Source organism: Mastigoproctus giganteus, chromosome 8 (assembly GCF_048544385.1).
Source record: "Mastigoproctus giganteus isolate SK-2022 chromosome 8, ASM4854438v1, whole genome shotgun sequence".
NCBI lineage: Eukaryota > Metazoa > Arthropoda > Arachnida > Uropygi > Thelyphonidae > Mastigoproctus > Mastigoproctus giganteus.
In genome coordinates this window covers 147,401,906-147,419,389 of record NC_143582.1, presented here as the reverse complement: position 1 = coordinate 147,419,389, position 17,484 = coordinate 147,401,906, and the positions used below count along the sequence as shown (strand labels likewise).

At 37.1% G+C, this 17,484-nt stretch overlaps 1 protein-coding gene across 1 annotated transcript in view; it reads right to left on the bottom strand.

The window, feature by feature from the left end:
- The window catches only part of Arl2 (ADP ribosylation factor-like 2), a 116,929-nt gene that overhangs the window by 26,055 nt on the left and 73,390 nt on the right, over positions 1-17,484 (bottom strand). Inside the window, exon 4 of the mRNA XM_090379809.1 lies at positions 6,559-6,639. Coding sequence (XP_090235935.1) covers positions 6,559-6,639 — 81 coding nt within the window. The remainder of the gene's footprint in view (positions 1-6,558; positions 6,640-17,484) is intronic.

Sequence of the window (17,484 nt, the reverse complement as noted above, 5' to 3'; positions counted from 1 at the left end):
TCATTACTACACACAGCATGTTCCATCCACTTTTTCTTAATGTTGAATAAACAATGAACTGTCAAATTAACAGAGCAAGCTTATTTGCGAAAAGATCTAAACCTCCCAAGCAATTCCTAATTCATTTCACAAATATACGTGGTCTCAATTCAAATCTCAACAATGTCCATTTCCACTTGCAGTCTGCCAAACCCCATGTACTATTTCTGACAGAATCTCAGTTATCAGTTGATTCAACTACTGCTCATCTCAGATGCCCAAATTATTCGCTGTGCATATGTCCATTCTGATATTCCCTGTCAGAGACTTGCCAATTTTGAATCTCCTCTTTTTGATCTTCTCTGGCTTAAAATCTCTCTACCTCATTGTGTCAAATTCATCTGTTGTCTCTACCGTTCTTCCAACTCCACTAATCACTTGGAGCTCTTTGACGTCCTCTCTTTGCAACTTGACTTTCTCCAGTCCAACTTTCCTAAACAGTGAGGTAACTTTCCTTGGCGATTTTAATGTTCACAACTCCAGCTGGCTTCCGTTTTCTAGTCACACCGACCCAGCTGGTCGAGATGCTGAGGCTTTTGCAATTACTAATGACTTGCACAGATTGTTAATTTACCTACAAGAATACCGGACAATCCTAATCATACAGCCAATACGCTTGATCTTTTTCTCACAAACAACCATTCTAAGTACATGGTCGAAGTGAGAGGTCTTTTAGGCACTTCAGATCACAACTTGGTGATTGTCTCTTCTCCAATGGAACCTTTATCTCATGGCTATTCCCAACCTCGTGTTGTTTGGCATTACAAGAATGCAAAATGGGATGACCTGCGTGACTTCTTTTCTTCTTTTCCTTGGTCGGATTACTGTTTCAAAACTTCTGATTTCAACGTTTGCTCATATCGTGTCAGTGAAATTATTCTTGCAGGAATGGAATCCTTTATCCCACACTCCACTTTAAAATCTTGTCCTTTATCTAAACCTTGGTTTTCCAATAAATGTGCTAATGCTGTTCAAGAGAAGAACGTTGCATATCGTAATTGGCTTGTTTCTAATTCTTCAGTTTCATTTACTGCCTACACCAAAGCTCGCAACCATTGTAAAGCAGTTATTAATCAGTCCAAACTAGAGTTTGAACAGGCTAAGAGTAGAAAACTTGCTTCTTGCCCTAATGGTAGCCGAGCATTCTGGTTTCTTGCCAAAGCTATTTTCTGCAACTTTTGCCCATCTCTGCTCCCACCTCTGTCCAAACCAGATGGTTCTGTTGTCACTTCAGCCAAGGATAAAGCTGACTTGCTAGCATCCCATTTTTCTTCCAACTCATGTATTAATGATCTTGGTAAAACACCTCCCACCATTCCCAAAATGCTCCATTCAATGCCTCCTGTGGCCTTCCGTCAAAAGGATGTCAGAAGGATTTTGATGAATCTTGATGCTAAGAAAGCTCCAGGTCCCGATGGTATTTTTCCACTTGTTCTCAAAACCTGTGCTCCTGAACTTACCCCTATTCTTTGCCACCTTTTTTCACTTTCTTATTCCAAAGGTGTTTTTCCTTCTGCTTGGAAATTTGCTCATATCCAGCCAGTTCCTAAAAAGGGTGACAAATCCCTCCCATCCAATTATCGTCCCATTGCAATTACTTCTACTCTTTCTAAAGTAATGGAGAAATCAATTAACCGCCAACTCTTAAACTACCTAGAAACCTTCCTTCTGATCAACGATCGCCAGTATGGATTCTGTCGGTGTCGATTCACTGGTGATATTCTGGCTTGTTACCCATTTATGGACTAATTCAATGGAAAGGTTCAGTGAAACACAAGAAGTTGCTCTTGACATCTCAAAGGCTTTCGATAGTGTTTGGCATAAAGGTCTTCTAAACTAGCTTCCATCTTATGGTTTGTCAACTGTTTTTAGTAATTGGCTATCCAGTTTTCTCTCTGATCGCTCACTGAGGGTGATAGTAAATGGCTCTCTGTCTTTAACTTCTCCACTTAATGCCGGTGTCCCCCAAGGTTCAGTTCTTTCCCCCCTCTCTTTTCCTCTTGTATATTAATGACCTTCTTCCATTGACTGGAAATGCTATCCATAGTTTTGCTGATGATAGCACATTGCATTCCACTTTCTATTTTGAGAAACCTTGGCCTTCTCAATCAGCTTCAACTTCTCGAACATCTGCTACCAATTCCTTATATGCTGATCTTCAGATAATTTCCAGTGGGGAAAGACAACTTCGTTGATTTCAACCCTTCTAAAACTCAGTTTTGTCTTATATCTCGCAAAAAGGATTCTTCTGCTCCTATGCTTATCTTTAATGACACTCCGATTTCTAGGCAAAATGATATATCTCTTTTGGGGATTACCCTGACTTCTAATCTCTCTTGGCACAAGCACATTACAAATATTGCTTCTTCTGCATCTAAAAAACTTGGTTTTCGCTTTCGCTCTCGGCGTTACTTTTCTTCCAAGCAGCTGCTCACTCTGTATAAATCGCAAATCTGCCCTGCCATGGAATATTGTTCCCACATCTGGAGTGGTGCCCCCAAAACCTCTCTCAGTCTGCTTGATTTATTCAGAAGAGGGCAGTTAGGTTAATCAATGATTCATCTCTAACAGAGTTTCTCCAATTCGCTGTCTCATAGATGTACTGTTTCTGCTGAATGCCTCTTCTACAGATACTTCCATGGGCACTGTTCTTCTGAATTGGCTTCTATAATTCCTGCTCTCTCTTTTAAAACAGTCCAAACACGTGCCACCACCAGCCAACATCCATTTACTGTCCAAGTTCAAACTCACAGAACCAACTTTTCATCTTCCTCATTTATTTATTCAACTGCCGTTTTCTGGAACAACCTTCCTTCATACGTATTTCCTGAAAATTACAGTCTACAGAAGTTCAAGTCCAATATCAACAAATATCTTCTTTCGTCTTCTCAACCTCCAATCCAAGCATGGTAGTAAGTACTATAGGTTCTAATACCTCTAGTGTTTGGGGTTTACATAAAAAAAAAAAAAAAAAAAATACTTAACCAAAAGTTCTGCAAATGTCTTCCAACCTCCTCCTTATTCCACTCTGCAAAACTGGAAATTATTATCTCTTGATCATCTTTGAACAATTTCTGAATACCTATCCAAATGCTTGCAACTGTCTTCCAACCTCCTCCATTTTAAATGTGTGAGATCCCCTAGGCTTTGGCAACATTAATAACTCTATGGAGGGGATGCTTTCTATAAGTTTTTGGTACATGGAGACTAGCAGATGTTCCACTCCTCCTCCTCCTGTAACACTGGGACTAATTTTTTGGTTTGAACTTTGTTGTTGTTTTTATTTTTTTTTTGGAGCATTAGCAACTAAGGCCATATTGCTCCGGGATATGCGGTGGTCATTCTCTGAACCTTTCCACATCCTCCGTATTTGGTGGTGCTGGTTTGAACTAAGATATCTTGTTCTGGCTCTCAATTCTTGGTTCAAAATATCCCAAGGGTATTTGCTTGGATTCAGTTCTGGGCATAAAATGGCAAGGTCATCAGATTATTCTCTTTAGACTATAGTCATACTGAGTGTGTTCTGTGACATGAGGCATTGCTGTACAGATAAAAATTACTGGCATACATACAATATTTCCAACAATTTAGGTGTTCTACTCTTTCTGCTATTAGGCAAATGGAAAAGATAGCTGTGTGACAACCTACTATCTCAAATCGTGTAGGGATCTAGGTCTTATTCTTATCCCATTCCATCTACCTGTCATTGAAGGGACCAAAACACGTTGTGAGAAGTATATGTACAAGTTCAGAACACACCAGTATTAATTAATCAAAAGAAATTTTGCAGAATCTTTTGTAATTTTAATTTAAAATAGATATTCATAAATATATAGTTAATTAATGGGTTAATTTAGTCAGTATGAGAGAGATAACAATTGTACTGTGAGGAAATTCAGTAAATTTCTCAGATGTGATAACAATATTGCTAAGTTTTGCTTTTGCCTCCATTATTCAGTTCAATGTACACAAGGTATGTGGACAGCTAAGAGTGGTAGACAGAAAAATGCCCAGTGTCTGAGTACAACCAAAAAATATGTCTGCTTGCAGTTGAGAAATTTTATTGTGGTTGTGGAATTAACTTCGTATATTTATTAATTTTTTTCTCTCCCTTTGTGCACTTAAATAAATTGCTATAAAGAGATTAACCATGGAAGGTGCATGAAAGGAAAATATTTGCAACTATATACAATTAAAAAAAAAAAAAAAAAAAAAAAAAAAAGCACCACATATTTTCAGGATATTAGAATTATTCAGTTCAAATATGGAAGTTTTATATCTTTCATCTTTTAACTTGGCCCAGCAAAGTAGTATTGAAAATGAGAGGAATGCTCTTGAAGCAGCTTGGGTTAATTTCTTCCATAAAAAGCAACTTAATTTATCCACACAAAAAATAGTTTTAATTCCACACAACACAGCCATGGTAAAGCTCTACCATAACGACTTGTGCTCAACTGCTCTGAAGTAACATCACACTAGTCAATGGTTTGTGCAAGCACTCTATAACTAGCATACATAGTTGTAATTAGCAAGAGTAGCAGCACACTATGTTACAAAGTTTATAGAATGAACAGCAGTACTAGAAGAGAGAGGTGTTACCCCCCTTTTTTTTTGGCACAGATTACAAGTAATACATAGCAAATAATATCCCAAAATATGTATACTCTCTCTCTCTTTAGAAGGTATGTACAATTATATATAATAAACAACACAGTGCTTGGTTTAATGTAGAGCTCATATACAGTGAGCTGCATGACTATTATGGTAGCAAAATAAATTGCAAGCACTCTATAAGTAGCATACATAGTTGATTAGCAAGAGTAGCAGCACACTATGTTACAAAGTTTATAGAATGAACAGCAGTACTAGAAGAGAGAGGTGTTACCCCCCTTTTTTTTTTGCACTGATTACAAGTAATACATAGCAAATAATATCCCAAAATATGTATACTCTTTCTCTTTAGAAGGTATGTACAATTATATATAATAAACAACACAGTGTTTGGTTTAATGTAGAGCTCATATACAGTAAGCTGCATGACTATCATGGTAGCAAAAACAAAACTCAGCAATCTTTGTTATTACATGTTGGAAACTGAAAACTTCTCCCACGTAAAAACTGAAAATTTCACGTCTCACCAATTTTCCTTAAGAGTTTTTTTTTTTTTAACCCCCCCCCCCCAAATACATTTATGAGGGTTATCTCAAAAGTAATGCACAAAACAGTTAAAACAAATTTATTTTATAATTTAGTTTGCATTAAAAACCTTCAAAGTAGTCTTTTTTTTTTTGCATCTTAAGATTTAAGGCACAAAAAAAGACTGCTTTACAATGTTTGAGTAATTTTTGAATGGCGTTTTACAATCTGTTGAAGTTAAACTGTCTAATACGTTGGGTCATGGCTGCACTCAATGCTTCTAAAGACAGATTTTTATCCAAGTAACAGTTCCTGAGCTTGGGGAATAGATCATAATTGCAAGGACTCGTATCAGGACTATGGGGGGTGGGTGGAGGTAGTGCTTCCCACTTGTAATTAGTGAAAACAAGCTAAACTTACTGTGTGTTATGAGACCTTGCATTGTCATGGAGTATGAGCACACCAGCTTACAACATCTGTGACTGCTTCAGTGAATTTTTGTGTAATTTCTGAAGAAATGTTGCATAGTAGTCTCCAGTTACTGATCTACCAATTGGCACATGATCAGTAGCAATAATGCTCTTATGATCATAGGCCATGTTCAACCATTTGTTTCACCTTTGATTGCTTCTGGCCCATCCATGTTTCATCAATGTCAACAACGTTTTAAAAACTCTCTCTGCTTACTGGTAATGTGCAACTAACTGAATTGCAATTTCTAACTCAGTTGGCTGTTTCTTCACAGTTCATATGCCTGCCTTCCTCCAAAAATGCGTAATAGATGTTCTTGGTCTACACGAGCACTGTTTGTCTTCAACACTGGTGTGCTATTGACAAAACCTTTGAGACCTTGAAATCTTACTACAATCTACTGTTGACTTGTGTAGATTTCCCAAACAATTCGTAAATCTTGGCATTTGGTCACTTAAAGTTTCACTTCTGATAAAAGAACTTTGATCTGAAACTGTTATCAGATCTGAAGCAATATCACCATCCATTTTTAAAAGCCTCTACACAAACATTTATTGCAAGTAATTTGTTTCAAGCACACTTATGATGAAGTTAAACTTCAATTATTATCCTGATATATGTCAATCATGGGTGTATGGAGTGAGGAGCTTATGTGCCTCACTTTTGGAATAACCCTCATATTATTATTCTCTTCGAACAGAGTGCACACATTTAGACACGTGAAGGCATTCAGAAATCATGTGTTTTGTATTGTTAGTGACCAGTGTATTTCTCTCCTTTAGTTTAAACAAACTAGATTACATGGGCATCTGTAATTCAAGTTACATGAATTCTCCATGATTTCACTCCCAGATCTTAGGGAAGTATTAAAACAAATATAAAAATACAATATATATTTTCTTTAAAACTTACATCTTTAATTTCTTCAGAAGGAAGTGCACCAGGAAGATCTTGTTTATTTGCAAAAACAAGCAAGGTTGCTCCAGCAAGCCTCTATAATAACAGAGGAATTTTTTTTATATTTTCTTCGCATTTAAGAAAAAAATCTACTGTAAAGAAAATCAGATTGATTTAATGAGAACTCAACCTTCATTCACATAAAATAGCTGTACTTATTTATCAAGCTAAGTAATTTCAAAGAACAGACAGTTATCACTTAAATGCCTTGTGATTTTTCAGTTATTATTACATCAGCAAAAATGGAATTTACCTTGAACATAAATTATAATTCCAAACTGGTTCTAGCTACAGATGGCATTGCTACAAGCTCTTGCTTAACCAGCACATGAAAAAGGAGAAAATTTAATTACGTTAATAATTTTTTTTCAGCCTAAAGTTAATGGTCACTTAAAAGCTTGCTGTTAAATGAGATCAATGGAAGTTCAAAGCGTTCATATAATAAGCAAAACTTCATCCATTACCTACACACATTGTGCTAATATACTTCATACTCTATCAAAATGAGGTTACAAGTAATAATCAAAAATTATATACAAAACAGTATCTAAAGGAACCAGGTACAAAATTTGGGGTTTCTTTCACTTTTAAAACTATTAAAAAATTTCTATTCATGATTGTATGTTTTTGTATGGAAAAGATGTGACAAAGTTTTCCAGGATTATTTAGTTTAATAATAATTTGTATGTTGTGTAATCTGGTGTAAACGTGATCAGACAATCCTGTTTGGAAGCAATTATCTCCAAAGCTGGTCATGTGACATGCTATCTACAGGGTGGTGCATGAAACGGTTCTTGAGAAACTCATTTATTCCTTAATTGCTTTTAAGGAATTAGCAATTGCTAATTAATTTCCACAGAGCAATTAAGCAATTGCTTAATTGCTCTGTGGCTACTTTTTTTTCATGAAGCTGGCCAGAAGGTTCTGTTACCAAAAACCGTATATTCTGCTTGTTCACAATCTTGTGAAAGTGAAAACAAGCTTCATCTAAAAAGAGAGGTTTCGTGTAAAACTGCACTTCTCTCTTCAGACAATATGGAAAATTGGAGTCTTCTCTGCTTATGTTCAGAAAGTTTATATAGCATGTAATTTTGGGTGGCAGAGCCCATTTGCAGCCCTTGGGCTCCCTGTAATTTATTGTAATACCCTACTAAAAATATGTAAACCCTACAAATATGATACCCTACAATGAATGAACAGTTTATATAGTTAATTTATTTATTACTGAGTATATGCCTTTGCCTAATGCTGTGAACACTACTTAAATAAATTTTCACTTGAATAGTTTTAGTGCACATTACACTGCTAATATTTCTGTTGTCAGCCAGGCTAAACTTGACACTGCTTTTTGTTCTACTGCCCTATTAAGAACATGCAGAACTGTTTCCAACTGTTTTATTCAAGTTCTTGATGGACATCAAGAACTTGAATAATCCTGCCTTTTGACCTGCTTATAATTTATAAAGGATTTTCTTACTAGATAAGAAGGGGCTATCCTCTTAGCTTTTCTGGTATCACTTATGACCATCTGCAAATCCCAAGACAACAAATCTAAACATTGGTCTGAACTTAATAATCAATGGTAGGACAGATGGTCCAATACTGCAAAAGGAGCTAATACCAGATGCTTTGTAATGTATGTAAATTTTAATGCCACCAGGACAAGCCAAACTGGTTTTATCAAGGTCTGTATATCTCATACCTGCTTGTGGGGGGGGGGGTAATGGATCATTAATGACTGCTTGTTTCAGTTAATCTCTTCAGTATCTTAGAAGTACTGAATGTTTTCCAGAGTGCCACAGAATTTCTACAGTTTTACAGAGTGCCACAGCATATGGCACTCTGTAAAACTGCAGGATACAGCATCCTGGACTCACCAGGATGCTGTATCCTGCAGCACTCTGGAAAACTGGTTGTTGTCGTTGTTGTTTTTTGGTTTTTAGGAGCATTAGCAACTAAGGTCATATTGCTCTGGGATATGTGGTGGTCATTCCCTGACCTTTCCGCATCTTCCGTATTTGGTGGTGACGAGCTCGAACCCCGGTCTAATCAAGAAGCATGTGATATGCACTATTGCTTCTTCCCACCTGGCTATGGAGGCGCCCCTGGAAAACTGGATTCATGTTATATGACTGCCCAAATTAGCAATATCAGGCAGATTTATCTAGCAAAAGACTTGGCTTTTCTCCATGAAATGAGAAATATCTCATTGCCAACCAATCAACCAAGTCATATTTGCTATAATACAAGATTTTGCAGAGAAGGCCTTCACCAGGATGATGTATCCTAATAACTCAACTGCTGACAGTCTCTCTGTAACACAAAGCTAATGCTTCACAGACTATGCTCTTTTCCATTCTCTTTCCCTCTCCTACTCCTTCCTTATTATTTTTCTTATTTTATTTATCTTTTATTTTTCAATTTTATTGCTGACATTTAGCCTTGTGTCACAGGTTAGATTTTGTTGGTGCTCAGGTTTGGGCTTCCTGGGGATTGCTGGCCTTGCACCCTGCAAGTGGATGCAGGATTTTTTTTTTCCCCCTCTGAATGATCCCAAACTTGTTTTGGGCATTCTGTTCATAGTTGTGGTCTACCATGAATTACAGGGGATTATGCCCACACATCCTCGTGGTGTAGATGGGCACTGGGCAGGCTTCTCAGGTGATCACCTTCCTAGTGACAAAGTAGCCAGCGACAACTGAACACACTGCACAATCATACATTACACACACATTTCCTCCTGTTTTACAGAATTTTGTTTCATTACAGTGTATCATGACAAAAATTGGCTTTCCTTTGAACCAAATGTTCCAGAGACACCTTACATAAGATACTATACTTGTGTGTGTGTGTGTGTCATGGCAAGATACAATCTTTCTTACATTTTGAGGTACAGCTGTAAAATGGTGTTTTCAGGCTGGTGGATAGTTAGTCAACTGGACTGAACCTATTGGTAACTTTCTAGAAGGATTCTGGATCAGCTAGAGTATAATCTTGCTGCCTCTAGCTGACTTCTGTTTTCTAGTCACACGGACCCAGCTAGTCGCGATGCTGGGGTTTTTGCAATTACTAATGACCTCACACAGATTGTTCATTTACTAACCTGAATATCAGAAAATCCTAACCATGCAGCCAACAAGCTTGATCTTTTTCTTACAAACAACCCTTCTCAGTGCATGGTCGAGGTGAGCGGTCCTCTAGACACCTCAGATCACAACTTGGTGATGGTCTCTTCTCCAATGAAGCCTTTCACTTGTGGTCATTATCAACCTTGTGTTGTTTAAAATTACAAGAATGCAAAATGGAGATCTGCAAGATTTCTTTTCTTTTCCTCCTTGGTCTGATTACTGTTTCAAATCTTCTGATGTCAACATTTGCTCAGATTATGTCAGTGAAATTATTCTTGTAAGGATGGAATTCTTTATTCCACATTCCACCTTAAAATCCGGTCCTTTATCTAAACCTTCGTTTTCTAATAAATGTGCCTGTTCAAGATAAGAATGCTGTATATCACAATTGGCTCCAAATCTCCAGGTTCATTTTCTGCCAATACCAAAGCTTGCGACAATTGTAAAGCAGTTATTAATCCGTCCAAACTAGATTTTGAACAAGCTAGTAGAAAACTTGTTTCATGTCCAAATGGTAGTCGATCAGTCTGGTCTTTTGCCAAAGCCATTGGCTGTAACTTTTGCCCATCTCTGTTCCCACCTCTGTCAAAACCAGATGGTTCTATTGCCACTTTAGCCAAAGATAAAGTTGACTTGCTAGCATCCTATTTTTCTTCCAACTCGTGTATATTGATGATCTTGGTAAACCACTTCTCACTATTCACAGTACACTCCATTCAATGCCTCCTGTGGTTTTCTGTCAAGAGGGTGTCAGAAGGATTTTGAACAAGCTTGATGCTAAGAAAGCTCCAGGTCCTGATGGCACTTCTCCACTTGTTCTCAAAACCAGTGCTCCTGAGCTTACTTCTGCTGTTCTTTTTATCACATTCTTATTCCAAATGTGTTTTCCGTTCCGCTTGGAAATTTGCTCATATCCAGCAAGTTCCTAAAAAGGATGACAAATCACTTCCATCACAATTATCATTCCATTACATTTACGTCTATGCTTTCTAAAGTAATGGGGAAATCCAATAACTTCCAACTCCTAAACTATCTAGAAATGTTCAATCTGATCAATGATTGCCAGTATGGTTTCTGTCAGTGTTGATCTACCGATGATATTCCGGCTTACGTTACCCATCAATGGACAAATTCAGTGAAAAAGTTTGGTGAAACTCAAGCAGTTGCTCTTGACATGTTTTTGATAACACTCAACAAATTTTGGGTAATACCTCAATATGTACACGAAAGTAAGTTTACTTTATGGATTTTGAGGTGCTAAACACAGAAATAATGCTCAAAATGGCAGGTTGGCTCTTGTTTTCAAAAAAAAAAGTAGTTTTTTTATATTTATACAAAGTATTTTATATTTATATGACAGTAAGATGTAGCTACGAACATACCCGTAACAAACATGGGACCTTTTCGCCTTTCGCTTGTATTCAGCTTCGGGAGAATCCCCCTTTTTACTATCCAACAATAAACAGCTAACACAGAGGCACTCCATTTGCTTTTGTTCTTTATTCCATCACTGCAATGTTTTGGTGGAAGCACTTACTATGTTTGTCACTGACGGCACTACAGTTTCTTTTCTTTCTAGACAAGTCAGAAAGAAATCCAGGTGTGAGTGAAAAAAATGCATCTTCAATGATATGTTACACCCCAGTTTTTCATAAGGAGTAATGAGATCTTCCACAAGCTGTCTGTAATTGAGCTTTAACATTTCCTAGAAAACTAATAGAAACATTTTGAAAGGCTTTCTGCACTGATTTCTCGCTATCACTAAGGACACATTCGAACTGTTCATCTTTGAAAAGTTGCCTTATTTGTGGCAACTTATTAATGAAAATGCCTGCCTTAATCTTCTCTGTACTAAGTTAACTGCCACTCTTTCCTCATCATCCAACACAGAACTCTGTGATTACTCCCTTCTAAAGGTGTGGAATGTTCTTGCTTCCTGTAATTTCCCTAAACATACTGATACAAAAAAAAAAGTAATCCGCTAGTTGATTTAAGACTTTTGCTCTCCTTGGTGAGTTCCCTCTCACTTACTCCAATTGCAAATAAGTTGCAAATTGAAATCACCCATAATAAGACATTCACCCTTGTTCAACAATTCTGTCTGCATGTAGTCGGCACCTCCGTAGCCATTTGGGCAGGAGCAGCAGTGCATAGCACACGCTTCTTGATTATACCAGAGTTCGAACTCGTGACCACCAAAAACGGAGGATGCGGAAAGGTCAGGGAATGACCACTGCATATCCCCGGAGCAATATGGCCTTAGTTGCTAATGCTCCTAAAAAAAACCAAATAACAATAACAAACAAACAAACAAACAAGCATGTAGTCTCTCATCATAACCTTCTAGTCTCTAGATTAATCTCACTCTTATTATATATTCACTTCCAACTAACTCACACTACACAGATTCTATACTAGTCTGCATTACTTTAGAATCTGTGAATGCTTTTGTTGTACTGAGGCTAATAACAAATCTAACTCGACCTCTTTTAACTTCCCTATCCTTCCTAAACGCATTGTACATACCATACCACAGTGAAGTCATCACCCCTATTTCTGGGTTACACCATGTTTTCATTAGCTCTACTATGTCAGCATTAGTTGTCCTAAGTAGAAGTTTTATTGAGAACAATCCTCGCATAACTGTAGACACAATCAAGACTATGCATTCTTGTAGAGTGTATTTACTACTCTGCTCCTTAAAGTTACAGTAGAGAATCAATAATCCGAACTAATTGGGACTGCAGGTAGTTCGGATTTTTGAACTTATCAAAAATACTGTTTGGGAAACTAAAAAAAAAAAAGTTTAAGTTTAAAAATAAAAACACTGGCTTTAAAATCTGAGTGAGACCACCTAATTTTTTTGTTAAAATCCAGTGCCTTTTCACAAACAAAGATCCAGATGTTATTTCTCCTAAACTTCGTCTCTATGTGAACTACAAATAAACTGCATCTTTGAGGGATGATTCATTAGCGTTCTCATAGTTTTACTTTTTTTTTTTTTTTCCCACCATCTGAATCGAGTTTTGATGCAAACTTTAAAATGTTTTCCTTGTTGTTTTTAATGTCTGTTATGGGTGACTTTCCAACCTCATAAAATATTGGTAATAAAGACCCTTTTTCTCCCTTTGAAAGTCTGTTTAAAATCTGAATCTTGGATTCAATTGTTAAAAATTTCTGCTTGCTTTTAAAAGACAAAGAAAACTACAGTATGGTAAAATAAAATTCTGTAGGGGCTCTGTTCAAGGTCTTTTTGCTCCGTATCTCGCTTTCGTGTGTCGTGTTGCAGTTTCTGCATGCCATGTTTTGCTGTTGATTGACATTTTATCTTTTTTTTGCCATTTTAAATTTTACAATCCAAAAAAAAAAAAAAAAAAAAGTCAGTGAACAAAAATATCAGATTACAAAGTGTTATGTTTAGTTAGTACTGTATGTATATATTTTTGGGTTGTAAAATTTAAAATGGTGGAAGGGGGATAAAATGTCGATCAATGGCGAAGCACAGCATGCAGAGGTTGCGGCACGATGTGCGAAGGTGGGATGTGGAGTGGAGGGATTTTTCAACAAATTTTTCAACAGAGTTTTTGCAGAATTTTATTTTACCATACAACATTTTGGAATTCAAAAGTACATCACCAAGGGTGTCAAGACTAATACTCAAGATTTCTAAGAGGTACAAGCTAAAGATTATAATGATTTATGCACCAACATCGAGCCATGATGATGAAGAGGTTGAAGAAATGTACACCGAAATTGAGAGTCTTTGAGATGAGCAGAAAACCCACTACACTATTATTATGGGGGATTTCAATGCTAAGGTTGGAAAAAGGCAAAACAGCGCAGAAAGAGTAACTATAGGAAATTTTGCAATTGGTGAAAGAAATAAAAGAGGTGAAAGACTTGTGGAATTTGCAGAATCTCAAGGACTGTCAGTAATGAACACTTTTTTTCAAGAAAAGGGTGAACAGAAAGTGGACACGGAAGAGTCCAAATGGATTAACAACTAATGAAATCGACTTCATCCTCACTAACAGAAGATATATTATAAATAATACAAAGGTCTTTGAGATAACACAGGAGGAGAAAAAGCAGTATGTACTGGAACTTAAGAACATGTTTGAGCTTCTGCAGATTGCTCAGGACCAAGATATCAACGAGGAATATTACAACTTTCTGAAAGTGATAAAGTCCAAGAAACCTATAGGGAAAAAGAAATCCAAAGAAGAAAAAATTAGTCAAGAAACACTTGTCATGATGAACCGAAGACGACAAATGAAGAGCAAGAAAAACACTGACAGGGAGAAAATTGAGTATACTGAGTTATGCAAAGCTATTAGAAAGAGACTCAGAGAGGACATAAGAAGATCTAACACAAGAAAAGTAGAACAGGCATTAAGGGAAAACAAAGGATTTAAATCAGCAGCCATGAGCAGTAATACAGAAAGACAAATGATACTGAAACTGAAGAATAGCGATGGTGTAATTATAAACAGCAGAGAAGGCATAATTCAAATAGCAGAAGACTACTATAGAGAATTATACAAGGAGCGAGGGAACGATGCCAGCAGTGGGGAAGATGGATTGCAAAGTAGCAACACATACGACATACCCGATATTCTTCCTGATGAGGTAGAACATGCATTGAAGAAAATGAAGAATCAGAAAGCCCTGGGGGAAGATAAACTTACTATAGAGTTGTTAAAATTGGGAGGAAGAGACATAACACAAAAACTGGCAAGGCTCTTCACAAGATGCATTAGAAAAGGTGTGACGCCTAAGCAGTGGAATAATACAATCATAGTTTTGCTGCATAAGAAAGGAGATAAATCAGAAATTGGAAATTATAGACCAATTAGCTTGTTATCCCACATCTACAAGTTGTTCACAAGGGTCATTAATAACAGATTAGAAAGAATACTTGATGAGAATCAACCGAAAGAGCAAGGTGGCTTTAGGACAGGATTCTCAACTGTGGATCACCTTCACGTAATATCACAGCTAATGGAGAAAGCAAATGAATATAAAACACCATTATGCCTGCCATTTGTGGATTATGAAAAGGCATTTGACTCCATACAGCATAAGGCAATGTTTTGGGCACTAGAAAAACAAGGCATCGATACCCTACATATTATGATTTTGAAGAAAATATGAGAGTGCTATCTCCTTTATTAGACTAGACAAAGACAGTAGGAAATTTAAAATTGAGAAAGGAGTTCGACAAGGAAACACAATATCTCTGAAGCTGTTTACTGCTGCCCTTGAGGAAGCTTTCAGAAGATTAGACTGGTCGCAGAAAGGAGTCAATGTGAACAGAGAGTACCTAAACCATTTACGATTTGCAGATGACATTGTGGTCATAAGCCACGATCCCAAAGAATTAGAGGAAAATCTTAATCAGTTATGCACAGTTAGTAAGGATTTTGGACTAAAGATGAATATGGCTAAAACAAAAGTAATGATGAACAAATATGCCACAGAAAGGGAAATAATGATTGAAGGAGCAGTAATTGAAAAGGTGGAGTCATATACTTATCTGGGACAAGTTATCAGCTGTAATAATGATAAATGGCTATAAGTCAAGAGAAGAATAAATTTTGGATGGATAGCATTCAGGAAATATAGTCGCATACTGAAGAGCAATATCCCAGTTTGTCTGAAACGTGAAATAATGAACCAATGTATACTCCCCACCATGACTTATGGAAGTGAAACTTGGGCACTCACCAAAAGAATGGAAGAGAAGCTGAGAATTTTTGGTATGTATGCAATCATCACTTTAACCCTATCATCAAATAAATTCATATCTAATATATCCCTGTCTACTCTGACTACCAGTTTCCCTGAACTATTAGGCCTCTTTAATGGTATCGGAAAAGACCCTTACACTACTTATGTTCAATCCCAGGGGCTCACATCTAGTATGGGCTTGGCATACCCAGGGTCCTCAGCTGGATATCATCATTTTTTCTCTTTCTTGGCGATTCCGTTCTACTTCTGTCTCTCTCTCTCTCAGGGTAACTCGGAAATTTTTTTTTTGGCTGGTGCAGCATAAGCCTCAGTCTTCCTTGCACCATATGGCTAATAATAATAATAAAAGTCTTGGGAATTTCTCTTGCAAGTATGTGAATGCAGGACTGTTCACTTCCAAAGCCTTCATGAAATTTTTCATGAGTCTCAGTTTGATGTATAGTGGTGGAAACAAAATTTTATTTGGATCTAACAGAGGTTCAAATGCTATGTTCTTCATTCCAGGCGTTAATGATTTTCGTCAAGGCCAACTCCTCTTCTTAGTACATATCCTTGGAATGACTAACCCACTCGCAGAGAAAGCAACAATACTTAGTGTAATCCTTTTGTAGTCCTAATAAAATGGTGATTACCTTTAAATTGTCACATGTCTGCAACTCATACTTCTGATAGTGTACACTGAAGAGGATGTTCTCCATGTTTGCACATGTTTCTTTTTGGTGGATCGCATACGCATATACAGCCTTAAGGCTAACCTGAGAAGCATCTATAAAGAGTCACCATTCTTCAGGAATGTGCCTCACGTTCACTGCTGCCATTAGACCATCAACAACCTTATAAACAGTAAGTTCACCTTCTGTTTGAAAGAATTTATCATAGTCTTTATTTCGAGTATGAAATGTTGTCACTTCCACAGAACGATCTAGAAGACTCCACTGTTGCAGCCTTGAGCCTAAAGGCCCTGCCTTATTCTTCGGCAGTTCGAGATCCCTGATGAGGTCATTAAGTTCACTTTCTGTGATCTTATGTGGTTCAGAAGGATAAAGGTTGGGACAAAATAGTGGATCCCTCGAAGTAGATGACTGCTGTACTTCTCGTATATCAAGTTGATGTTCATCAGTGTCTTCATCAAAGAGTACAGAAAAATGGTTGGTGGTTCAGGAACAGGTGACTACTTCACTGTGAGGCACGGGACAAACTGCAGATGGTATTTTGAGTACGTCACTGTCCACTTTTTCTTATTGTCATCCATTAGAAAATGGATGACAATGACACTTTCTTGAAGCTAACGTGACTTCTCCACAAATGTAACAGAAGTCATCCGGACTATTCACACAATTATGGAGTATATTAATCTTACACGACACAAATACTGCGCAAAAAGTAGGAATCTCACAGAGAACAACCGTTAACTGAGAACAAATCACGCAGTACTAGCCATATTTGAGGATTACTGCAACAGAGTTGAAGATGCATTTGAGGTGACAACTTATCATATGAAGAGTGAGGTGACAGTTGTTGATCACATGATAAGAGCATGGTTGTACAGAAACTGCAGTGTTGCCATGCGTTTTGCTGAGAGCTGTAGTTGATAGTGTAGAATAACTAGCTAATATGAGACTCCAATTGTAATTCGAAAACAAGACCCAATCAACAAATTTTAATGTGATTTTTGGTTTCAGCAGCATAAAATTAGTCAAGATTGGATATTTTTGTTTTTGTAAAATATTCTGTGCTGACCAGTGTAATGTTTGGCAGAAAAGTCTTCTAAATAATCTTCCATCTTATGGTTTGTCAACTATTTTCTGTAATTGGTATCCAGTTTTCTCTCTGACCGCTCAGTGTGGGTGATGGCTTCTCCAACTCGTTTTCTTTTGTATATTAATGACCTTCTTCCACTGACCAGAAATCCTATCCATAGTTTTTGAAGATGCATTCAAGGTGACAACTTATGTTATTAGCATTAGCAGAGGCATTTGATGCAAGAAAGCAAGCTTATGCA